Source organism: Thamnophis sirtalis, unplaced genomic scaffold, assembly GCF_051295495.1.
Source record: "Thamnophis sirtalis isolate CommonGarterSnake01/CBP01778 unplaced genomic scaffold, rThaSir2_p1.2 scaffold_1, whole genome shotgun sequence".
Lineage (NCBI taxonomy): Eukaryota > Metazoa > Chordata > Lepidosauria > Squamata > Natricidae > Thamnophis > Thamnophis sirtalis.
In genome coordinates this window covers 126,128,276-126,153,503 of record NW_028261381.1, presented here as the reverse complement: position 1 = coordinate 126,153,503, position 25,228 = coordinate 126,128,276, and the positions used below count along the sequence as shown (strand labels likewise).

The 25,228-nt window shown below is 35.7% G+C and overlaps 1 protein-coding gene across 3 annotated transcripts in view; it reads right to left on the bottom strand.

The window, feature by feature from the left end:
- The window catches only part of MIA2 (MIA SH3 domain ER export factor 2), a 57,541-nt gene that overhangs the window by 15,815 nt on the left and 16,498 nt on the right, over nt 1-25,228 (bottom strand). For 2 of the 3 annotated variants that reach the window (XM_087723945.1, XM_014054150.2), the window contains exons 4-18: nt 22,825-23,911; nt 19,641-21,635; nt 17,165-17,380; nt 16,960-17,054; nt 9,050-9,169; nt 6,440-6,461; nt 6,255-6,343; nt 4,420-4,491; nt 3,660-3,770; nt 3,417-3,488; nt 2,820-2,924; nt 2,297-2,419; nt 1,727-1,850; nt 1,201-1,247; nt 468-558 (exon numbers count right to left, since the gene is read on the bottom strand). In XM_087723945.1, the coding sequence (XP_087580071.1) occupies nt 468-558; nt 1,201-1,247; nt 1,727-1,850; nt 2,297-2,419; nt 2,820-2,924; nt 3,417-3,488; nt 3,660-3,770; nt 4,420-4,491; nt 6,255-6,343; nt 6,440-6,461; nt 9,050-9,169; nt 16,960-17,054; nt 17,165-17,380; nt 19,641-21,635; nt 22,825-23,911 (4,369 nt within the window). The remainder of the gene's footprint in view (nt 1-467; nt 559-1,200; nt 1,248-1,726; nt 1,851-2,296; nt 2,420-2,819; nt 2,925-3,416; nt 3,489-3,659; nt 3,771-4,419; nt 4,492-6,254; nt 6,344-6,439; nt 6,462-9,049; nt 9,170-16,959; nt 17,055-17,164; nt 17,381-19,640; nt 21,636-22,824; nt 23,912-25,228) is intronic. The other variant, XM_087723951.1, reaches the window with a different exon arrangement.

The following is a 25,228-nucleotide window of genomic DNA, read 5'->3' as shown; positions in this document are numbered from 1 at the left end:
TTTGTGAAAAGCGGGATATGCAGAGAGTTTGGAAGGCCTGCAGAGTGCTCCTGAGGGCTTGGGAGGACAAAAACACATCCATTTTTGTGAAAAACAGGAGCCTTTTCACTCGTTTTTGCCCTCTCCAGCCTCCAGGAGCCTACAGCCCTCGCAAACCCTTTGCACGTCCATTTTTGAAAAAAATGGGATGCGCGGGGCAGCGTTTGGGGAGGTCAAAAATGCTGTATTCAGTGTATAAGATGCACCCAGATTTTCACCCTCTTTTTTGGGGGGAAAGAGTGCATCTTATAGTCCAAAAAATACAGTACTCAGTGCATGCATAAGCAGATTTAGGGAAGGACGAAACAACTAAGAATTTAATTATTTTTTCTAAAGTATCACTTTCCAAAACCTTCATTTTAAAAATAGCATATTCAGCTTGCTTTCTTGCTGATTTGAAAATCTATAAAAAAATGTGATTACTGTACCTGCAAGTTCCTCTTTTGCTTTCTTTTCATCACCTAACTTTGAATATATTTGATTCCTTTCTGTTTCCGCAGATTTTAAATGAGCATTTAGCTACACAATGAAGAAAGATAAACTAGGTAAGATCATTACTGCTAGAAAAGAATACATTTGCAACTCTAGAACAAACATCATATTATTTTCTGTCTGTACTGTCATTTACAAGTGCAGGGAACATTCTTCAATGAAATGTGATCAATATATAGTTTTGTTTCTAAATATACTATTTAAAAATTGGCCTGAATCCACAGCTCTATTCATGTGATATTTTTGCTGAAGGAGAATGGAGGGAAATGTTGACAATTATAATTCCTCCCAAAGGTTCTTGAAAAGTTGGTCTTAGGAGTTGGGAACTTCTACTATATTAGGTAGCCTACAGTTGTAGTGCCCTTCCTAGTTGTAATGGAAATTCCCAAATCTTAAGAACATCTTTTCAAGGACCTTGAATGAGGGAAATTTTCTTCTTAGCTCCTTTCCTAAATGGAGATTAACTGATTGTCAATTTTTTTAGCAAATAGCTTTTGTAATTCTGGAATCAATCCATAAGGTTTAAGTAACTTCTTAAAATTGCTTAAATGTTTATTTCATTAACATCCTGATGTATAAAATATTTTCTCATGGTCCAAATAGCTTTTTTTACACGCTAATCTTTACAGATTTTAAAATAATTAAAACTTCACAGTATTATCAAATTACCTTCGCAGCATAAATTAGCTTCTTTACTGTTTCTTTTTCTGGAACATCTGGTTAAGAAATTGAGAGGAAAAAGTAAAACTCAGAGAAATAATCTTGGATTTATGAAAATAACACTAGCATTACAAATATTGTTTTTGTCCTTTCCTTTAACATTTTAATGTGCCTTTAAACAGGAATGCAGGAGTTAGCAAGGATTTATTTATTAAGCTTCTGAGAAGCAACAGAATTTCTCAGTTCTCAAGGAGTTGGGGTATATGTGTGAGAAGACAGGACATCCAAAGACTTATTTTTACTGTTGCTTTTAATCTTACTTCAAAGGATGATGTTGAGAAAAACTATTCTGATCTTAAAATTGTATAGCCCTGAGAAATCCAAAATATACTAATATAAAGCTTTTGGAGAAAAAACATTTTGCCTTGAATGAAATAGGCTATTCTCTACAAGCATGCTTTATAATTTATTTCTTTTTGAAGACAAAATTTATAATGACAGTGGTTTCCTATCTGAAATCAGAAAATATTTTTACCCAAGTGCTGCTCATTTTCTGTTTCATTCTTTATATCATTATCCTTGTGGTTGTCACCCATAGAATCATGCTCTCCTGTGGCACAGCTCCATTCTTTCATCCTTAAGAGGCAGTCTGTCAGAGACTAAGTAGTATTTTAGAATAAATAGAGGGAATTAATGAATCTTAGACTCTATATTAAACAAATATCAAGGTAATAGGTTTCATGCTCAAACCAAACTTTTATGGGTATTGTGAATCTTCATTTGACAACTTCTTCCAAGAGAGAAAAAAAGTTTTAGGCACTACTGTAGGAAGTCAGGACCCTGTAAACTTTAGCAAAAATGAATTTACACAATGGGAGACAAATTTCAATTTCCATTCAATGAAGATTTTAAAACAGAAGCCAAAGCATGAAAGTATTTTCTCCTTATTAGGCATCACAAATCTCTAACTAGCAGTGGTTTATTTGATTTCTGAAAGAGTCTCTTGCATTTACCTTAAAATCTGGTGAATATGTTTTCTGAAAACAATCTCTATAATTTTCTTTGCTAGACCTCTCAATGCTAAAAAAAACAGAAATATGTGTACCTTGACTTGACTTTCTTTATCTTTAAGAGCTTCCTCTAGATTTGCTTGAGATGATTCATACATTTTTATCTGCTCATTTAGTTCATTAAATCGTTCATTCCAACCTTCAACTTCTTGTAATAACTAGAGAGGAAAGTTTGCAAAAATCACTATATTATATCAAAGAAATATGATACAAATCAAACAAAAAACAAACTGAATAGTAAAAGCTGAGTTAGGAGCGTAGAGACATTATGTTACCCTTGTCTCCCTCACTCCGTTTTCTACACATGATCTTCTTTCCACTTTCAACTGGCCCAGTAATCCACCAGATAGATTATAAATGGCTTTACAATGGGCTTTTTTCATCAGTATTGAATAAATTTATCTGCTAAAAAGTAAAGTCTCAAATTTTAATTACTTATAAAAGCAGAAGCTCTATGAAACCTACTTCCTTTGGACGAATTTCTTCTTTTTCTTACAATATTTAACAGGTTAAAGAATAAAAATCTAAGTATGTATTGAGTCAGTGGAAAGTACATACTTGTTTTTCACTTTCATGAAGATGTCTATTTTCCTCTATTGCATCTTGCAATGATGTCTTCAATCTCTCTCTGTTAATTTCATATACTTTTAGTGTGGTTTTGGCCTAAATGATATGGAGATCACATTAAGCTGCATGAATCAATTTATTCATTTATTTAACTGTTTTGTAGCACCTTCCTTAAATCAATAAGCATCTTACTTATATGTAGAATACAATGTATCTTATTGGCAGTCAAGCTCAGCTTTCCTGTCTGATCTTTTACATTAAGTATAAGTACAAGTATAATCTTTATTGTCATTGTACTTAAATACAACGAAATTGGTTTTAACCTCACTGGTGCAAAATTATAACAGAAACGAAAAAAGAAAAAAAAAAGAAAAGAAAACTAGCGTGTGCTAGTTTAGTTTTAAGTTAAATAGGAAATTAACAAGTTGCTATATATCAACATCCAGAGTCAGCTTTATTTCTAAGGATGCTACTGGCTCCTCAATCAGCCACATCACTTTTTAGAGAAAGAGAAAGAGCACTGTCAAATGCAATGTTTTGAAGCATGCCCACTTGCCCATACAAACATCAAGTTAAATACTGCCTTACCTCAGCTACTTGAAACTGGATAGATTTTGCTTCATTTTCTAAAGATGTCTTTCTTTTGTGTATTTCAGCCATCTACAAAAACATTAAACATTATTTTACATAAAACTTTCTTCAATGTGATTAATACTGCCAACTCAAAATGTCTGTGCCATGAGATATCCACTTTTTTAATATTAGTTATAAGATATAGACAAATTGTATCATAATATTTTTGCCTCAGTTTGCTTTGTATAGAAGACTTACCAAATCATCCTGTTCTGATTGTTTAGATTTCTCTTCTTTCAATTCTTTTTCTAAATGTTCTATTTCATTATTGAGTGCCAAGTTTGAACTGTTCAGTTTTTCATACTCTATCTAAAATACCAAGTTTTAAAACATGATGAAATTCAGAAGTATATGTGATCTAGAACACAATAGCTATTAAAAACTTTTAGCTATAATTAATCATCACAAATTTGGAGCAGCTCCATAAATAAAATATAACCTAATGCAAATTTATCAAGCTGTATACATAGGTCATAAAAGTGACAAAGGCTAATTCAAGAGTATCTAGTCAAATTATCTAAATTGACTCCTGAGTTATGTACAAGCTTGCTTAATTTATAGTGTAATTCTATTTCAGAAACCTATAGTAAATTAGACCTTTAATATTAGAGAATATTAATAATCCATTTCCTGAACACCTTACATATGGCTTAAGCTCCTTTATTTATTTTGAAATGGCTCAAATTTTTTCCTCAATCTTATTTGCTAGAAATGCTATAATTTTCAACATTCTAGATTTTATCTTTAAACGAGAAAAACTTAACTTGATTATGATGCTCAAGCAAGAGCTAATGAGCATAGTATCATTAATTGTATTATGTGGGATTGGAATTCCACCCACAACTTCTTAGTTGTAAGCACAAATAAATATTAAGGGACTATTGAATAAACCTGCATAGTTACATTTGAACCAGAAACCAGAATACCCAACTAATAGTTCTCTCTCTTCCAACTTTACCTTAATATTTGATGCAATGGTTGACTCCTGTAGAAAGCTGCCATCTTTCAGAGTGTTTTCTAACTCTGCATACTAAAACAAGAGTATCGTGTTAAATTTGAAACAAAGAAGGAAATAACAGCAGCACTTCCCATTTTATTCCAATGGTTCAAAATAATTTAATTCTTTTTAATGACACAGACTGATCCAAAAGCAATCTGAGATTGCACAAATGAAAAATTATTTAGCACAAAAACTATCAGTTTCTAATAAATTCTCAGAAAAACTGGTCTAAACTGTTTATCATTTCAAGTTTAATCATTTTCAAGCCACTAAAAAGACATTGTACATATTGAATAATGTTATTAAAATTATAAGCCATGGTTTTCTTTCAAGAATAGCATGTTAGGGAAATATTGTAGTTTGAAAACCACATTTCAAATAAAATATTTAACTATTTTTAGTTTCTTCAGGAAAACCGCTCCTCCCACATCATCCCTGAAGGCAAATTTGGTTTTAAGTGCCCTTCTGATGTAAAATGTACATGAAAAGTATTTGATTTAATGAGTCAAGAATGCATCAGATTTCAGTGATTAAAATGGATACTATTATAGACAAGATACAATTAAAATTTATAATGATAAAGTCTGAGTGAATGCCCCTCTTAAATTCCTTATATTCTTTACCCTGTCAAATGCAGGATGAAATTATAAAAGAGACTTAGCGTTTTCTATTCATTAAGATCTTGGTTCTAGAGGCCAGCAAAACCTGATTAATGTTAATTAATTCATTCCTTTTGGCAGAGTAATCACTCATGTGCTGTGAGAGAATTAAACATTCTTACACATTTTATATTTGGATACAAGCATATTGTTCTCCATTTCAGCATTTTTGTTAATGAAGAATACATATACCAAAGAGCATTCTTACTGCTATCCTGGCTAATGAAATTATGTAAAAGAGAAAAAGTGGGGAAGCATTAATTACTAGGAAAAGGAAAAGAAAGAAAATACCTCATTTTCTTAAGTCAAAAGTTAATCTCTATAGATATTCAGCACCTTTGTCATAGCTTAGAAATAGTTTGCTAATACAATGAAACCATAGAACTGACCTAAAGTAAAGAGTCAAATCATACTGTTTTCCCAGAAATTTAATCTAAAAACACAATAATTGGGATAAGTATGACAACCACGAATTGATAAAATTGAAATTCTTGTTCTTTGTTAAAAGGGATGTTCAAATCTATCACACCTTAATTGAAATTACTGCACAATGTTTATTTAGAGGAAGTTAAGACTTTTGCTAGGAATCATTCAGTATTTCAAATTTTCTTAAGGTATGACTTCCTGTGTTTAAGAAATCTTAACTCCCAATAAATACACATTGGAGCTTAAACATACTAACAAGGAAGAAGCCTCATTGAAATAAGCCTCACTGGGGAAAAAAAGTGTATGGGAATATACGGATAACTTGTTATCCCATTCACAGAGATAGCAACTTCTCTACTAAGTTGTATGTAAATAATTACTGCTCTGACTAGAGCAGTAGACCTTATAGTGATGTTACCAAAAAGAGTGAGATTCTTTAGCGCTCTTTTTAAACTCTTCCCTGGGCTTGAGGAAATGTAAAAGAATGGGAACAAGCAAGCTATTCTAATTCTGATCCTTAAATCTCTCGACCACTAAGTGGTTTAGGCCAAAATCATTCTGTTGTTTTCATCTCAATCCTTATTTTAGGAAAAAAGGCATCATCATATTTGCCCATTTTGCTAACAACTTCTGATAGTGAAGCCCATAGATTGCCTATCCTTCCATACTTATTTGCTCACATTTAAACGGTGAAGTAACTGAAATTACCTCTTTTTTGTGGAGACTTAGTTTATCAATTAATTTACATCGTTCTTCAATTAGTTCAGCAATATTATTGGCAAGCTTCTTCTCTCTTTCTAAAAAAAAGGAAGAGTTGAGTATTATAATCTTTAACAGAAAATAGCTCCAACATCATCTACAAGGCTTAACCCATGGAAAATAAATTAACTTACCTAAATAACGTCTACTTTCAACCTGCAAAGAAATAAAAGAGCAAATATTAGTAGGTTCACAATATCAGATGAGATTTAAACTCAATTTTCAATTTAAGTTTTAGGATTAGTGTAGTGTAATAAAAATAAAGTAGATTTTTGGTCTTGTAGCAAGCATAACATAAACCTTATACTAATTAGATAAAAAATCTAAAATGGGTGGAATAATATGTTTTTCCTAGAATGTCTTTTCTTCGATCATAAGACATTAGGTGAAATAAAACAAGATTAAAGCTAACCATATTCATCCAATTAGCTAAAGTTTTTAACCTTAGTCTTAAGCAAAGTGAATAGTACTGAAAGTAAATTCCTTAAGTGAAGTTAGATAGACTAATCAGAGAAGAAAACATGTAATTTTTCTCTTTTGCTCCCAAGTAGAATAGGAGAGTGGCCATTGTCTTGTCTTGGACTGAGCCTGTGCAGCCTCTGTTCCAGAGGTGGATTGCTCCCAGTTCGACCCGGATTGGGCGAACCCATAGTAGTGGCAGTGGGAGGCTCTGCAAACCCGCCCAGACGCTTCTCCGCATGTGCAGAAGCATCACGAGCATGCACAGGAGCGCACTCAAACCAGTATAAAAAAAATTGACAACCCACCACTACTCTGTTCCCACAGTTCCACCATTCCTCATAGTATATGGAGAAGGTGAGGAAGTTAAAGTGGGATAAAAAATACCTAGAGTACTGCTGGAAAATGATGGGAACTGAAGATGATCAAACATAAGGTATAGCCACTATTAGAACCTATCTCACGTGATAAAGGTATGAAACATGATTCTTTCTTTGTTCCTATTGCATCTGCAGATAGTTGCCAGGGGCTCTATTTTGGATGACAAGGTCCTTCCCTGAAGGGAACAATACTGGAACTTGCTTGCAGGGTTGCTGTGAGGATATGCTGTGTACTTAGCGGATAAAGTTGCTTGCATTCATTCTATGTTGAACTTTAAGGCAGTGCAAGTGCAGGCTACAAGAATGAAGTCTTGCAAGAGTATTTGAGGTGAGTTTGGTCCTGCTGAACTTGAGGAAGTGGACAGGGCTCTTGTGGCTGCTAGTTCGGCCACCTCTGTATTAGATCAATGTCCCTTCTGGTTGGTTAAGATGGCCTGGGAGGGGACAGGTGATTGGGTCTGGATCTTAACTAATAACTCTTTGAAGGAAGGTATGATTCCTTTGGCTCGTAAGGAGGTAGTGATGTGTCTTCTCCTGAAAAGGCCATCACTTGATCCAACCAATCTAGATAGCTTTTGTCTAATGTCCAATCTCCACTTTTGCGGGGAGGTGGTAGTTTTCATGTTTTTTTGGCCAGGCCATGAAGACTTGATTATGTACCCAGGCCTGATACTATATATTTATTTATTTTGTATTATCTAATTCAGAGTTCCCCAACCTTTCTGGCTTTGCACTGACAGGGAGGGGGAAGAGAAGGGATAGATCCACATGAACAGTGGATGCATGCACAGATCCATTTGAACAAGCAGCAGGCACACGAGCACATACATGCACTCACATGCTGCTTGTGCAACTGGGGATGCACACACACACTTACCCGCCACTTCCATGACCCGGTCCCAAACAGCTCAAGAACTGGTAGTGGGCTATGGCCCGGGGACTCCTGGCCTAATTATTTTAATTTTTAAAACTGTTTTTATGTTTTATAATATTTTCTTGTTGAGGTGGGCAGTTCTAGAAATCAAATAAATAAATCAAACCAAGTTGGCTTAAAATTACAAGCATTTCCCAAAGGGAGGTAATTCTGAAATGTTGCAAAGTTTGTCCATAGTTGTATTATTTATAAAATGTATAAGCAAAGAGTAAAGTAAATTTTGTATAATGCTTTAGGTTACAATGGGATGTTTACCAAAATATTTAAACAGGACAAGGAAGGAAAGCTTGTATAATCATCATTTCACAAGACAGAGATTTTACAAAAAGCTAATTTAAGTAAGAAGGGAAAAGAGTTTATATTCTTTATTATAATTTACATTTTGCGAAGTGCTGTTCTTATAGAGCCGAGGTGGCGCAGTGGTTAAATGCAGCACTGCAGGCTACCTCAGCTGACTGCAGCTCTGCAGTTCGGCTGTTCAAATCTCACCGGCTCAGGGTTGACTCAGCCTTCCATCCTTCCGAGGTGGGTAAAATGAGGACCCGGATTGTTGTTGGGGGCAATATGCTGACTCTGTAAACCGCTTAGAGAGGGCTGAAAGCCCTATGAAGCGGTATATAAGTCTAACTGCTATTGCTAACTGCTATATACAAATTATGTCAAATTATGCTGTGTTAAATATTCCAAAGGAAGTTTAGTCAAAGAAAATAAAATGTGCTAATAAGTCTCAAAATTTATTGAGCTTAATTTTATTTTTTTTAAATATTTCAATACATATTCTGATTGAAGAGAAGATCATCCTCCTGATTCTATGTAACAATTTAGGGTTGTAGTCTTAAACTTAACTATCCATAAATTGACCTACTGGCAAATAAGCATGCATAGGAACATGGTATAAAAATCTGTTCTAGCTAGATGCTTAGCAGAATGATTTTACAGAATTCCAATTTAATGCCACACTGCATACTTACTGACTTATACATCCTGCATAAGAACAGTAAAATAGTAAATATGGCAACTATAACAATTTCCCATGAAAACCCAAAGAGATCGGGACCAGGTCTCATATTTTCAGGGAGTGATGAGACAACCTTTAAAGAAGGAAAACAAAGTTAAAGCCTGACAGAACAATTGTTAACACAATTTCCATATTTTGATCATATTAATTCATAATTACAGCATTTAATAAAATGTTCCCCACTTAAAATGCATAATAAACATAAAAGGGGAAAGGGAATAGTTACATTACATTAATCAGGGCAATTGTACAAATAAATACCAAGTACTGTTTATCAATTGAATTATAGTGTTTACTTTTCTTTTTCTGGAAGTGACTATACTATTATCAGAAACTCTGTATTTCAAAGTTGTTGAATATATGCTGGCAAATAAATACTAATGACTTGAGAAATGATATCTCAAATAACAATCATATAGTAAAGTAAGTGAACCTAATATTTCTTTACTCCAATATAAATCTATAAGGAGCTTACAGATAAGGTGCAAAAAAAATATGGCCATAAACTGCAATTCTAAACAACTTTAACAAGTAAATCAAACTAACCTAATTAAACATGCAACAGATTATGCTATTAGTCCACTTTCACCTTTTGTCACAAATGATGCCCAGAAAATGTTATAGACAAAATGAGAAATACAGCTAAAGAAAAAGTTAACATTATAAATTTGCCTATTTTCAGTGCTTCAATCAGTGCTAAGGCAAAATTGCTGAATAATGAAAAATGCTAAGGAGAATTCTGCTAGGAGCCTAAAACCAAGGATTTGGCTGATAACGGTAATCAATATATGGAATTCAGCCTCTAATCAGAATATTACATTGGGGGTCTCATTGCTCATAGGGCTGTCATATAACATTGTTGTACCACTGTAATAACAATTCACAATTAACTTCAGTACAGTACCGAAGTTGGGCAAAGGCTGTTCTGGCTACAGCATCTACCTGCTGATCAGGTATTATGAGATCAGAAAAACTTCCACAGTGTACACCTGCATCTTCAGATGTTCAGTCCATATGGAATAATGGATATAACTAATCTAGAGCTAGAGGACTTCTATGCAAACAGAAAATCCATCTTGCTAAGATTCAACTTTAGCCTGAGTGTCTCCTCCAGTTACCCACAATTTCTAAGCATTTGGTCAGTACTTTCATCCATCTCCTGCTTGGCCCTGGGTGATGGTAAACTGATGACACCTTAACCCAAACTGACAGATGATTGCCCCCAGCAGATTTTTAAAAAGATTTTTCTTTTTTAAAAAAAGAAGGGGAGTAGCCTCAACTCTTTCTTCATTTTCCGCCCCAGTTTGAAATGCCTGCTCAGAAGGAGTAGAGCCATTGCAAAATATTTTCTCCAACTATTGCAAGCAGCCCAGAAAGATACTGCAATTAATGGTACTGAACCCCACTAATAAATCCAGTAGGAACAGAATGTCTCCATTCAGATCCTGCCACAAGTCATCAACAAAAGTGACAGGTATGGTTTCCCTGTTTTATACACATACTGGTAATCAGTACTACACCTGTGCAAAGCCTGATTTTTAAAGGTACAGCTAATTAATGTTTTATTAGTTACACAATAATTCCTGCAGTAGACTTTATGCCAAACAAATTATAATCTTCGCCTCATGTGACCTCAATACTACAGTACACTGAAAGACAAATCTTTATTCAATTTGGAGACTTGGAAACTGACCAACTCCCAAAAGATTCTGGGTGGCTTACAATTAAAAAAAATAATAATCTGGAAGAGTGCAACAGCTAAACATACCCCAGAGCAGCTAAAACTAGCAAAAGTTTGGTATCCATGCTAGCTCAAGCCAGAGATCACAGCCACAGTTTTAACAGCCTCCAGAAAGCTATAGGGCGGGAGCCACGGAGCAGGAGGATGCCATTTCAGAGGGTATCTACTGCACTAAAGAAAACACACTGCCTAAATGATATTGTTTCAACTAAAGGGATCTGAAGCATCACCACCACTCTGCTCAATTGCTGTGGCTGGTTAGAAAACCGGTATCTCAAATAACAAGGTCTTGAACCTTGACCTCTTTTATCTATTCTCCACACAGCTCAACCATCCAAGTTTCATCACTAACATTGTGCAAAGGTCTGATTTATAATGCCCATTTCAGTTAGTCATGCCCAGCGTGGCTTAACCTAACGTCCTCCAGGTATACTGGACTTCTGTTCCCATCATTAATTTTCCAAAGCCACCAGCCTCATAAAGTTACTGGGCCTTGGGAGCTCAACCAATCTCATTGTAGATATGCACTGACAATAAATAACAATAATAAAGTATATTATTATTAATATGTATAGCTAAAGAAAAGACAGGAACAATTCTACAGACCTGCAAAGAGGCTGAACTTTACTATTTTTCTAGCAAGAATAACGTGCCTTTACCTACAATTCGTAACGCCAAGCTTTAGCGATATGGAAGTTTCATCCGAATTACTGCCTCATGCAACTACTGAAAGAACAGGACTCAACACAGCGGGGACATTTTTCCCTAGCTTTGGAGGCTTCGTTTGAATCTGGTCTTTATCACAGAAACTAGGAACAACAGCAGAATATGGGGAAATGTCCTTATCCTTACAGAACAACGGCCACCGTCTCCTATGAGGAACTGGGGCCGCGCGATGTTGAAAGCTGCAGCACACAGCAGCCACGTATCGTTCCGTCCTCCTACTCCTAGAAATTGAGCGTCTGATAGAAGTTGCGCCAAATCCCAGGGAACTCGGCAGGTTAGCTTCGGCCAAGGGCCGATCGACCCTCGTTCCACATTGTTTCCCAATCGGCCCCCTTTGTCCCCCCACACTCACGCTCCGAGCACTTCTCAAGGCCAACCCATAGTAGTGCTGAACGCAGTCCCTCCAACCCAGCCCGAAAATCCCGGCGACAGCGCCCTCCGGACTGCCCCCAGCAACGGCGACATTAAAAGACGCTGCCATCTTACTGCATCAGCTGCGATTCTACCAAAGAAGCCCCGATAGCGCCGCCAGCGCCGCCTCTTCCTGTCTCGGACGGCTATCAGGATGTACCACTGGCAGCGCCGGGGAGGGGAAGAGGAAGAAACCATGTTATAGAATTTATAGACTTCTTTATTGGCCAAGTGTGATTGGACACACAAGGAGTTTGTCTTTGGTGCGTATGCTGTTAGTGTACATAAAAAGACAAGATACATTCATTACGAATCATAAGGTGCAACACTTAATGATAGTGATAGGGTACAAATAAGCAATCAGGAAACAATCAATATCAATATAAATTGTAAGGATACAAGCAACACAGTTATAGTCATGCAGTCATAGGTGGAAGGAGATGGGTGATAGGAACGATGAGAAGTAATAGTAATGTAGCCTTAGTAAATGGTTTGACAGTGGTGAGGAAATTATTTGTTTAGCAGAGCGATGGTGTTCCGGGAAAAACTGTTCTTGTGTCTCATTGTTTTGATGTGCAGTGCTCTATGTCTGCCCAAAGGGGAGGAGACCAGCAGATAGAAAGCAATCCCCAACTTGTCAACAAATAATTTCCTCTAAAGAAGGGCGAAGAAGGACTTCTTACTTCTCCAAAGGATGAACCTGTATTATCTGATGCAGATTCAGAAGATACCACAAGTTCGCATTCCCTTACTTCTGATTTAAAAAATAATATTTAATTAATGTTTTAATTAATTCTAAGCTATTGGTTTGAGCGGAAGCTCTGTTATCCGTGTCTCGACATGGATGCATGTTGATTCTATTATCTACACGCATGATACCATGAAGACAATGCAGTACTTGGCATTGCAACTAGCCACTCTCACATGCTCTACCTGCTAAGGCAATGTTTTTCAATGTTGATAAACTTTAAGAACTGACAGTGGTGGGATTCAAAAATGTTTACTACCGGTTCTGTGGGTGTGGTTTTGGTGGAGGTGGTGTGGCATGGTGGGCGTGGCAGGGGAAGGATACTGTAAAATTTCCTTCCAACTCCAGAGGAAGGATACTGCAAATTCCCCATTTCCTCCCTGGGACTCAGGAGGCGGAGAATAGATGGGGCGGGGCCAGTCAGAGGTGGTATTTACCGGTTCTCCAAACTACTCAAAATTTCCACTAATATTTCTCTAGAACTGGTCAGAACCTGCTGAATACCACCTCTGACTGTGGACTCAAAACCCGGAATATCTGTAGTCAGCATGTTGACTGGGGAATTCTGGGAGTTGAAGTTCAAACTTCTTAAAGTTGCCAAGGTTGAGAAATTCTGTCCTAAGGCAGACTTTGAACATTCCTTGACACGTTCTTGCAAGGTAATGATATATTAGTCACTCAGAAAATAAAATTGTTTATTCAGGAAGCTCAGAGTGCCCGAGGAACTGCTGATACAGTTATGTAGAGGAATTATTGAGTCTGTCATCTGCACCTCTATAAATGTCTGGTTTGGCACTGCAACAAATCCAAACAACACAGACTTATACAGATAATTAGAATTGCAGAAAAAACAATTGCTACCAATCCGCCTTCCGACCTATATACTGCACAAGCCAGAAAGAGGGCTGTGAAAATATCTAGAGACCGCTCACATCCTAGACATAAACTGTTTCAACTTCTACACGCAAAATGACGCTATAGAGCACTAGTTGTTAGAACAACTAGACACAAGGACAGTTTCCCCCCCATGCCATCACTCTGCTAAACAACTAATTTCCACAATACTGTCAAACTATCTAAAAAGGCAGTATTACCATCATTATGTTCTTACGACTATAACTTCGTTGCTTGTAGCCTACGATTTAAATTGTTTGGTATCCATTACTATCATTAAGTGTTGTATCTAATGGTTTATGATGAATGTATTTTACAATAACTATGATAATGATCAGGGGTGGGTTGCTGCTGGTTTTACTTCTGGTTTGCAACCTGCGTGCAACACATGCTGCACACGTGTGCACTGTTCAATGTAAATTGTTCTTTGCGCATGCACAGAACAATTTACAGTGAATTGCGCATGTGCAGTCACTAAAAACCAAAATGGTGGCGGCCCAGCAGCAGTGAGGGAACCAGTTCAGGGGCGTGGCAGGCCTGGGTCACTGCTGGTTCTGCGACCCAGACCTGAATTCCACTACCGGTCTGGCTGAACCGACCTCTGATAATGATCTATCACTATTGTTGTATGTACATTGAGAGCTTATGCACTGGAGACAAATTCCTGTTTTTCTATAATCACATTTGTCCAATAAAGAATTCTATTTCTATTCTGAAAAAAATCAAAAATAGTTTATTCTGCTGTCTGAAATCACTTTACCATATAGTTAATAGATTAGGTTCTTTCTGGAAATTCTATTATTTTGGAAATGTAATTTGTAGTTATATAATATGCTATAACACCATAACATAGCATAACATCATGACATAATATTATATATATATATTGTTAAAATAAATGTTAATTGAAACATCTTTGAAGTTTAATAAAAATATAAAAATGCTTATGCACACAGTGAAAATCTTTTGACTAGTTATGACAGAAAATGTCAACATGTCTTTAGGTCAGATGTTCCTTATTTAAATATGAAGAGTTGGAAGACATAAGCTCTTCATATGAGGTAAGCTGACATATTTAAATGCACCATTGTCTTTAATGCTCTGCTTACACAATCATGTCGTTTTGACATAATATCTGGACTGAAGGAGTAAACTTTAATAGAAAAGGTCAGGGAACAAATAGTTAAAGCCACCAACAATGAGATGGATTCGGGTGTGAAACAGTATGTCTAGACTCCAGCAGTAAACATTCTGGCTTTGACTTGTAGGCTGAGGATATTTGTTTTTTCAAGATAAAATATACCATTGTTTTATATATAGCTCTATAACTGTCACTTTATACACAACATTCACTGCTGGGATATGCTTTGCTTGCATGGAAAGGAATGTTTTGCATTTGGCAAAAATAATTTTATGCCACTTACTTAATTTTTATAAGATCTGTATCAGCTGTTTTAAATATATGCCTCTGCTTTTTACCCTTATGATTAATTACTAATCAGTGGTATTTAAATATAAATGAAGCAAGAAACTAAGCAAAATAACAGGTTCAGATAGAACATGAAACTTGTATAACAAGTTCCTGCCTCAATGTCATTTTACTTCTATATGCAAACCTCTTCTATTCTGAACAGACCTAGGCCCTAGGTTTATGTCATTTTTGCCCACCAGCATACGTAGGGCAGCAAAAATTTCATGTTGTGTTGTGTACTGTATGTAGAATTTCATTTAAATAGTTTAATTGTTTTTAGATTTGGTATATCACCCTTCAGAACAAATTACACAGATCTGCTATATTACCCTCCAGAAGAAGAAGCCTACATGCTGTAAAATAATATTTAAAATTTAAATGAATTAATACAAGGTTAGATAGTAGGTATGCAAAACTAAAATGCTAAAGCATACAATTAACTTCTAATAAAAAAGCCTGACAGACGTGAAAACCTTTTGCCTGATGCAAGAGATAAATGGTAAAGGAACATCACTCAATAAAAACATCCTTTCTAAAGTTGCCCAGAAGAAAATTAAAGACAACTATGTTTTCAATTATATGACACCTACAAAACAAACTATCCATAAGGTTCACATTTCTGGTCTTGCTTATCAAACAAAGGAGAAGAAGAAAGAGCAAGAGATGTTAAAAGGTAGGAAATTATCAGTGAATTTATGCTAAAGGGGAACTGAGATGCATAGCATGAATACAACATATTAGCCATGGATTTATATACCATATTTTTTGGACTATCAGACGCTCCAGATTATAAGACACACCTAGCTTTTGGGAGAAAAACAAGGAGAGGAAATCTGCTTTTGCCTCCCAGCATCCATCTGGTATTCATCTGGCCTGTTTGCTGCCACACATTTGCCACTGCCACGGACCATTCACCATCGCTGCGGCCCGTTCTAGAACAGCTGGTTGGCACCGCACTAACCCCCTCCCACCTATTGCCACAATATTCAATATTCATAAGATGCACAGACATTTCCACCCATTTTTTTTTGGGGGGGGGAGTGTGTATTATAGTCCAAAAACTACGGGTATGTGTGTTTATCTATGCATAGATTGTTTTTTTCACCCAAAATAGAAACCAACATTTCATACTCTTGACATTATATGATAGAAATAATAGAAAAATTAACTGAAGCAACCCCAACTCACAAATTGAAAAATAAAAAAGCATCTAGTATTTGGAAAGTATGTACTAGGAAAGCATCTAATACAATGACTATGTGGCAGAACAGGTTGGTATCTTTTAGATAAAAACATTCAAAGTTTTCATTTTCCATTACAAAGTTTAACTATATCATATACCTCTTTCCCCATTTGTGGAATGAGAAGTTAATAAAATGCTATAAAGGCATTAAATTATTTCTAGTTAAGTTGTAGGTCCATTTCTTGTGGAATTAATAGAGCAATATGGAAGCCTGCCTCTGCCTAGGTGACCTGGGTCATAATACTTGCTTTCTGATACCAAACACTAAAAGCTGTCCAACATAAATGATTTACATTTAATTTAGTAAAAGTGAAATGTGTTAATTATAATTTGAATTGTAGTTCAGGTCCAGAAGACAAACTACATCTACCTTTAACTATCTTAAAAAATATAAGCTTAAAAGGCATTATGAGCAACATTTTAAATATTAAATAAATATTTTAAAAAATTGTCATACATGAACTTCAAAAATCTTGAAAAACATGAGAGAACAATAGAGAGCCAGAACATGATGTGTCTCTTTACTGATGTCTGTCCACATTTTTGGCTACCTGGACATGGTAGCCATACTACATTTTTTTATGATTAGCATTAGCATCAGAAACTAGACTCATATTAAAGAAACTTACCTTGTTACCTCTAGGTATCATAGATGAAAAAATAGAAGTTATAATGGCACAGAATGTATTGATATTTGGGATTATCTGAAGTAGCCATTCATTTTCTGTTTCATGCACAAGAAAAAGAAAGAAAAAACAGTTCTTACCTATTATCTTTACAGATGAAATATTTTTTAAAATCTGGTCTTTTAACATTTAGATTAAGTTTGCTTACCATTACTAATGATGCAACTTTGATTCATTAGATTGTTCTCTTGTACTTCTTCTTTGACGTCCTGTTGATCTAGATATTTTTTTCCTGAAGGATTTGGCTTTTTCTTACTATTTGTGGGAGGGGTGTTTTTTTCAGAATACTGATCATTCTGAGCTTCCTTATTTGAATTCAAAGGATTTTTTTCCTTGAGACCATTGCCAGATAATTTCCCATTATCTGCAAAGAATTACATATTATATATTTAATTTATAAGACATTTTAACTGGTTGTATTCTGCATCATTATCTTATATCTTGGAAAAAATATGGGCTTTTCCACAGTTTTTTGACTGAAAGTTAACAAGAAAATAATTTAGAAAAAATGAATTTCATTATTAGAATTTATGCTAAATTGCTAAAATTTGCCACCTTGAGTGATCTCAAAGTGAGATGGGTGACAAATAAATCTGAAAAATATATAAATAAAATTATATTTGAAAGTAGCAGTCCATTTACTTGGGTACTGAAGCATTTCTGACTGAATATTTATTGGATGTGCTGTAAAGTATCAGAAAACAATTTAAACTTCAACAGCTAAGTAAAATGTAACCATATATACACTTACAGATATCTTTGAACCTGGGAGCAAGTGGGGAGGAATTAACAAGCATGAAATAGATTAGGTAGTCCTTTTCAATTTTCACCTCATCCTGCATTTAATTATTTTTTCATTTCCGTTATAGTGATTAAAAATAATTTTGTTTAATTAAGATTACCATGAATCTGGACTCACAAATCATGCCATGACACTGTTCAACTATAATATATAAACATAGTTGGGCTTGCTCAATATGTTAAGACTCAAAAATCATCATTTATAAACAAAATGGCTGGATCCATACATTATGCTCAACCCAGCTTAAGCAAATCACCTTTGGGTTTTTGTTTTTTTTAACAATATTTAGAGCACCATGTTTGGAACCAGATAACACCTAGATTTTTCCTCAGTAATGAACAACAAGCATATACAATAATGGCATCATTCCCAAGAATGTCCCAGAATCAGAACTGATTTTTGAGTGAAAGTACTTGGGGACTAAATCCATATAAGCAAAACATTCCTAATAATTGTTAAAGTCCAAGCCATTATCACTATCAAGACATTTAGAAGGTCCTAAAAATCAGGATAATTTTTTGAATATAATGACACCTATTATTTATCAGGCTTATGAATATGAAATAATATGCCTTATAAAAAAGGGGGTGAGAAAATTAAAATAAGAGAATTTTCAGAATTGTGGGAATGATTCTAGAGCATTCCACTTGACTTGTTCACATTTGGAAGTCTTTATCTTATGTTTACTATGATGACAAAAAATATATTAAAGTCCTGATTTCCAGACTGATGCAGAAGAATTAAATGTAGTGTTCTTTTCTAATATATATAATTAAAATCCAAATGATTAAGAACTACAATGCATTTAATAGTCCAAGTCATGTATAAATAATACATCTGCTAAAATTATCCTTATATTGTGAAAATATTGTACTTTTTCTAATGATTGAAAAATCCATTTGTTTTTTTATTTTAAATCAGGTTGCTTCATCCAAAATAATAATACTACACTTAGAAGTAGGGCAGGGGTGTCAAACTCAATTTCCTTGAGGGACACATCAGGGTTGGGTTTGTGTTTGTGGGTGTAGCCAGGGCAGGTATGGCCAGAGTGGTCGTGGCCAGCTTGTTGTCACTTGTGTCAGGAGCAACTGTGGTGGCCAAGTGCTAAGGCAGGACTTCACCTCCTTCACTCTCATTATAATCTCCTTCCTTCCTTTTTTCCTTCCTTCCTTCCTTCCTTCCTTCCTTCCTTCCTTCCGTTCTTCCTTCCATCCTTCCTTCCTTTTCTTTCTCCTTCCGACTTCATTCTCCTTTCTTCCTTTTCCTCTTTCCTTCCTTGCTCTCTTCCCATCTTTCCTTTTTTTCTTTGTCTTTCCTCTTTCCCTTTCTTCTTTCCTGTCCCTTCTTGCATGATCAAATGCAAAAATGGAAACATTTCTCCTTTTGTTTTTAGTTTATTTTGCTAGTCTTCTGCCAGGGAAAACTGAGCTCCCAGTTCTCCTAGGCCCCGTTTTCGGGCGTGACAGCCTCCTGCAGCGCTCTGCCAGCAAAAACGGTGCCCGAGGAGACCCATATGCCCCTCCCAGGCTCCATTTTCACTGGCAGAGGCACCCAGGCTGGTCCTTTGCTCTTTCCAGGGTGGTCCTGAGGGCCAGATATAAGCACCCCATGGGCTGGATTTAGCCGTTGGGCCTTGAGTTTGACACCCCTGGAGTAGGATATTATCTTGAAGTTCTGCCAGTGTAAAATAGTCATCATTTTTTTGTTGTTGTTGTTGCATTCTGCCTAAAAAAAAATAGAGCCTCTTTGCTTTGTTTAAAAGCAAACATTTCCAGGAATTTTTGGTTTATCTACTTTTATTACCCAAACAGTGGCCTAGTACCTGATTCTGTCTTTTGCCTTCCACAGTTGTTTCTGATATCCCACATAAGACCTGGGTCTTCTCGCAGTAAATGCATTTTGGTCTTCATACATTTCTCATGTCCAATATTTAATTTATGTTGATGTTCCACCAAAGTTGTTGCTTGCTTTATTTTCTTGTAAATAGCTTCACATGGAGAAATGGAGATATTGTACTGAAGCTTTTCAAACCCTTGCTCTAGTTGCTGCAGTTCTTCTACACAAATACTTGCTTGAAGAATCTTTTTTGATTCTTCAACAAGCTTTAAATTAATACTAAGATCTGATTTGGAATCTTCCTTCTGAATGTCTAAATGTTGCACTAGATCTTCACTGACAAAAGGGTCTAATAAGCCATGCTTTTTAAGAAGTAAATTATTATACTCAATGATTAAACTGTGTTTACTTTTCTTCTGAGATCCTGCTACTAGTACAGGTAACATTAGTGGTACTATTTCTTGCTGAAATTCAGGTTCGGTATCTCCAGTATTTAAAATGCCATCTTTTTTCTTATGTTGAGTTAAAATTTTAATCTTGTTTTCTAAATTAGGTGTTAAATATGTTTTTGTGGTATATTCTACCTTATTTATATGCTTTCTATCAGGCCTTGTACCTGTTATAATGCTTTTCTCCTTATCTGATTGATCAACATGAGAAGCTAATATCTTTTGTTTGCTTTTTAATTCTTTTTTACCTTCTTTTGAATATATCTGACTTTCATACATGTGTAGTAAATGAATACTTTTCTTAGAAAAAGTATGAGAATCAGGATAATGTGAGATAGTTTGTTTTTGGGGAGCATAATTTTCAATAGTTTTTGGTAATGAAGAAACATCACAACTTTGAGCACTATCATAATATTCTTCTATTATTTCTGTACTGTTTACTTCATTGCTTCTTTCACCTATCTGCATTTGTGGATCCTGAAAGTATTTCTTTTCCACACTGTGAGTGACAAAATTCAAATTATGTTTGACAAGTCCATAAAATTCTTTTTCACATTGAAATAGTTCTTGACCTGCAATGAATGGAGATATCCCTTCCTGCTTTAAGTTATTTGGATACTTTTCATTTTTTTGCACCTTTTTGCTACTTTGTTGATTGTCAATAGACAATTGCAAAATTTGTTTTGATACATGAATTTGTACTTTTGCTCTTTTTTGAGAAAACTGATTCATACTTTCTTTAGTTAAACTTTTGTTCTGCAAATAGTCTTCATTGTAACTTGTGGGGGAAAATTTCACAGTACCAGGTGATATGCTTACTACATTCTTCACCTCAACAAATTTATTTTCTTTATTAGAATCTATAACATCTTCTTGTATATCATATTTTTCTGAATACAAACCAACCAATGGTTCTGAAATCTCAGTTTTCTTCATGACATCAGTGTAACATATGGCAGGTGTACTTTCATCCAAATCTTTTAGATTTAAATATTTAATTTTGTTTATGTATTGTTTTCTAGATAAGGAAGCTCTCTTCACAGATTTATACTGTTTTGTTGATCTTTGCAGACTAAGTTGTAATTCTGAGCTTTTGTGTGGTTTGTCAAAGTTTTTATCACATGTTTTTTGATCCTGTAATAAAGGATCTATTACACATTCTGAAAAATGTTTTTCAGATGAAGGAAAAATTGTTTCTGATAATAACTTAGCATCTTTTGCTACATTTGTACTGCCTGTATTGTTTTGCATTGTTGGTGAAAATAAAAAAATATCTTTGTTAGAAATATCTTCCTTCAGATTTGCTGTTTTCTGATTTAACATATTTTCTATTTCTTTGTTTTTCTGTAGTGATTTAACACTATTTTTAGATTGGCTATTTTTAGCCTTAGTTCTTTTAATTTCTTGCAAAGAATTTATGGTTTTATCTGGAAAGTTCTGAAAACTAAAGAGATCTTTATAGTGGCTAAAAGAAGAAATGCACTGGAGCTCTTCAGCTTCACTGTACTGTATTTCAGAATGTATGACTGAATCTGGAGAAAAACAAATAGAAAATGGTGACTGAGCTAATTTCCTTGCATCCTAAGTAACTCCTTGTTTTTCTTTTTCATTATGAACATAGCTTGCTTTAATATCTGCAGCATCATTGGAGTCATTTTCATTAAAATCTTCATTACAATACTCTTCATTAGTCTTTTCTATTATAAGTCTTCTTTCTAATAAATTTTCTTTTCTTCCCTCTATAAAAGCTGATTTCCCACTGTCTAAAACAGCACTAGATATTTCATTGTCATCTAAATATCCTTGCACTGTGGAAAATTTCTTAAGGGTTCATCTAGGTCTTTGAAAAACATTTTTTCATGCATTTCCAAACTAATTTTAATTTTTTTTGCACACTTTTAGACATTCTTTCTACAGATTTCTGACACCTGCAAAAGTGATTTTTTCATTTGTTATATTTTATGTGGTCCAGCTATTTTCCCAGCACTTTTTTTTCATAGCTTGTTGCTCTGGTAGTGAATTAACAACATTTTCTACCTCTAGATGAGACTGTTTCTTGTATTCTCGACTGTGAACAATCATATTTTCTGGATTAAAGTGTTTCTATATTTCCAAACTCTTCATTTTCTATCCTGACTCTTTTTATAATTAGTTATTTGTATACATTGATAGGAAAGATAGTATTTTCACTTAGAATTCACCAGCAGCGTGGTTTATTAACTTCTACTAATTCACCATTTTCAAAGTTTCTATTTTTTTTCCACTAGCTTTTGCTGCTAAAGAAGAGAAAATTTTCCTGAGAAGTATCAGTATTCTGATTTTCTAATTTTTGATAATATTCTTATTTAGTAGGAATTGCTTTTTATTTTATTTTTTATCTGTAGAAAATGCTGTTTCCGTATTTTTAGATTGTCAGTTGTACACATTAGATTTTAGATCTATCACCAAAGTGTTTGCATTTTCTTTACCCCTATCATACTAAAAATCTAGTGCATTTGTAAAATAGCTAACAGAGTAAAAAAACTGGAGCTTTTTAGAGCCTTTTAAATTTTCTTCTCCTGCAGTTTGGGTATCTAATGGAACAAAATTATCTATATTGTGGGAAGATGGAAGCTGCTCTACAACTGAGCTTTGAATAGCTGGAGACTCGTGTCCTAGCCGATTAACTGATATGGGCCTTATTAACTTCAATTATATTATTATATATGCTTTCATACAAACCTGACTGGCTTTTTATTCTTTCTGACTCCGGAGTATTTTCAGTAATTTGGCTCCCTGATTCTGAATCTTGTTCTGTACTGAAAGATTTTAGATTTTCAGCAAGTTTAGTGGAAAAAGAAGCAGCTTCTGTATTCATGAAATTAGGATGTTCATTTTCTAGAAGAACTTCTGTATCTGTAATATCTGGGTTGGTAATTTCTTCATTATATTTTTCTTTCTCTTCATCTACTACCGGTTTAGGTGTTTGCTCTATGTTCTTTTTAACATATTTGCTTTGTTCTTCATAGAGCATTTGCTCTACTGCTGCTTCTCTCAAACTATCCTCCACTGGTACCGGTTTTATATTAGGAGGCTGTGGATCTTCATTTTGATCTACTCCTCTGTTTGCAAGCTGTCCTTTTTCTTTTTGAGCGTACCCAAAAATATCACTGAACTTCAGATCAAACCAGTTTGATTCAGACAGTTCATTATCACTAAGTTTCCCTATTCTTGCTTTGGAAGCTGCAGTTCTGCCAAGGTGGCCACTATTAGAAGCAGTATTGGAACTGCTATGGAGATCTGGATTGCCATCTTTGTACAGCAGATCATGTCCTGATTTTTCATTTCCAAAATGAAGCAAATCTGTCAAACTGCTCTGAAACCAGTTACGTGGCTCCATTTTACTCTCTTTGGGTAGTTTTTTAGTATCAGCATTGTCAACTATTGCTATTTTTCTACGCCTAAATGTAATTTGTTCCGAAATCTCTGAGGATTTTCCAAAAGCTTTCTTATTTTCTTCCCTTCCTAAACCAAGCCAACCTGCGATACCAGAAACAGTCCACGCTGACTGAATTGGGACCGGATTCAGAACCTGGGTGATTGGATCCTCTTGATGGCTAGACTCCTCTTGATCTGTCTTGCTATATTCTTTTGGGATAGAAGTATCTGGGAGCTTCATGATTTCATCCTCGGGCATATTAAAGTCTGAGTCTTCACCATCAGTGTAAAGAAATACATCATGCTCATTTTCTTCAGCACGGCGATTTAATATGCTGTCTTCATTTTCAAAAACATATTCTTCACCATCAAGACAAAGGAAATCAGTTTCCTAAAAATTAAAATACATGTAAAATGAATACATTATTTTTTTTGGACTTATTTAAAGCATGTATTATTTACCTAGCTTTCCTCACCCAATAAAAAAGCATTTGAAAGCCCTTTGAGAAGGGTCTCTTTGTACATTATGAACTCTCTCTCTATGCATATATATATAATATAAATACAGATAGCAATAGTTAAGTATTTACAGAAATATTTTCCTAGCTATGTATCATTATTAATAAAGCATAAAAAAGTAATGTGGAAAGGAGCTCTGTCACTGTTTAGGTTTTTAGGTTTATTACAATTTATAGGCCGCTCTTTTCCCTGAGGGGACTCAGGGCGGCTTACATAGGATCAGGGGAGGGAAATACAAACAATGACGTAGACAAACATAGAGTAAAATAATGTGCAGCATTCATTCATCATTCGGGAGGGGCGATTATCTTTGTCCCCAGGCCTGACGGGCTAGCCAGGTCTTAAGGGCTATGCGGAAGGCTTGGACGGTGGTGAGAGTACGAATCTCCACGGGGAGCTCGTTCCAAAGGGTCAGAGCTACTACAGAAAAGGCTCTCCTCCTTGTAGTTGCCAGCCGGCACTGGCTGGCAGATGGAATTCGGAGGAGGCCCAATCTGTGAGATCTAATTGGTCGCAGGGAGGTAATTGGCAGAAGGCGGTCTCTCAAGTACGCAGATCCACTACCATGAAGGGCTTTGTGGGTGACTAGTAGCACCTTGAAGCGCACCCGGAGATCGACAGGTAGCCAGCGCAGCTCGCGGAGGATAGGTGTTATGTGGGTGAACCGAGGTGCACCCACGATCACTCGCGCGGCCGCGTTCTGGACTAGCTGAAGTCGCCTGATGCTCTTCAAGGGCAGCCCCATGTAGAGCACATTGCAGTATTCCAGCCTAGAGGTCACAAGGGCCCGAGTGACTGTTGTGAGAGCCTCCCGATTCAGGTAGGGTCGCAACTGGCGCACCAGGCGAACCTGGGCAAATGCCCCCCTGGTCAGAGCCGTCAGGTGGTGATCAAAGGATAGCTGTGGGTCCAGGAGGACTCCCAAGTTGCGAACCCTCTCTGAGGGGTATAGAATTTGACCCCCCAGCCTGAGTGATGGAATAGTGGTCGAATTGTTGGGAGGGAAACACAACAGCCACTCAGTCTTTTCCGGGTTGAGTACAAGCTTGTTAGCCCTCATCCAGTCCATAACGGCTTCAAGGCCTCGGCTCATCACGTCCGCCGCTTCATTGAGTTGGCACGGGGCGGACAGATACAACTGGGTATCGTCCGCATATTGATGGTATCTTATCCCGTGCCTGCGAATGAT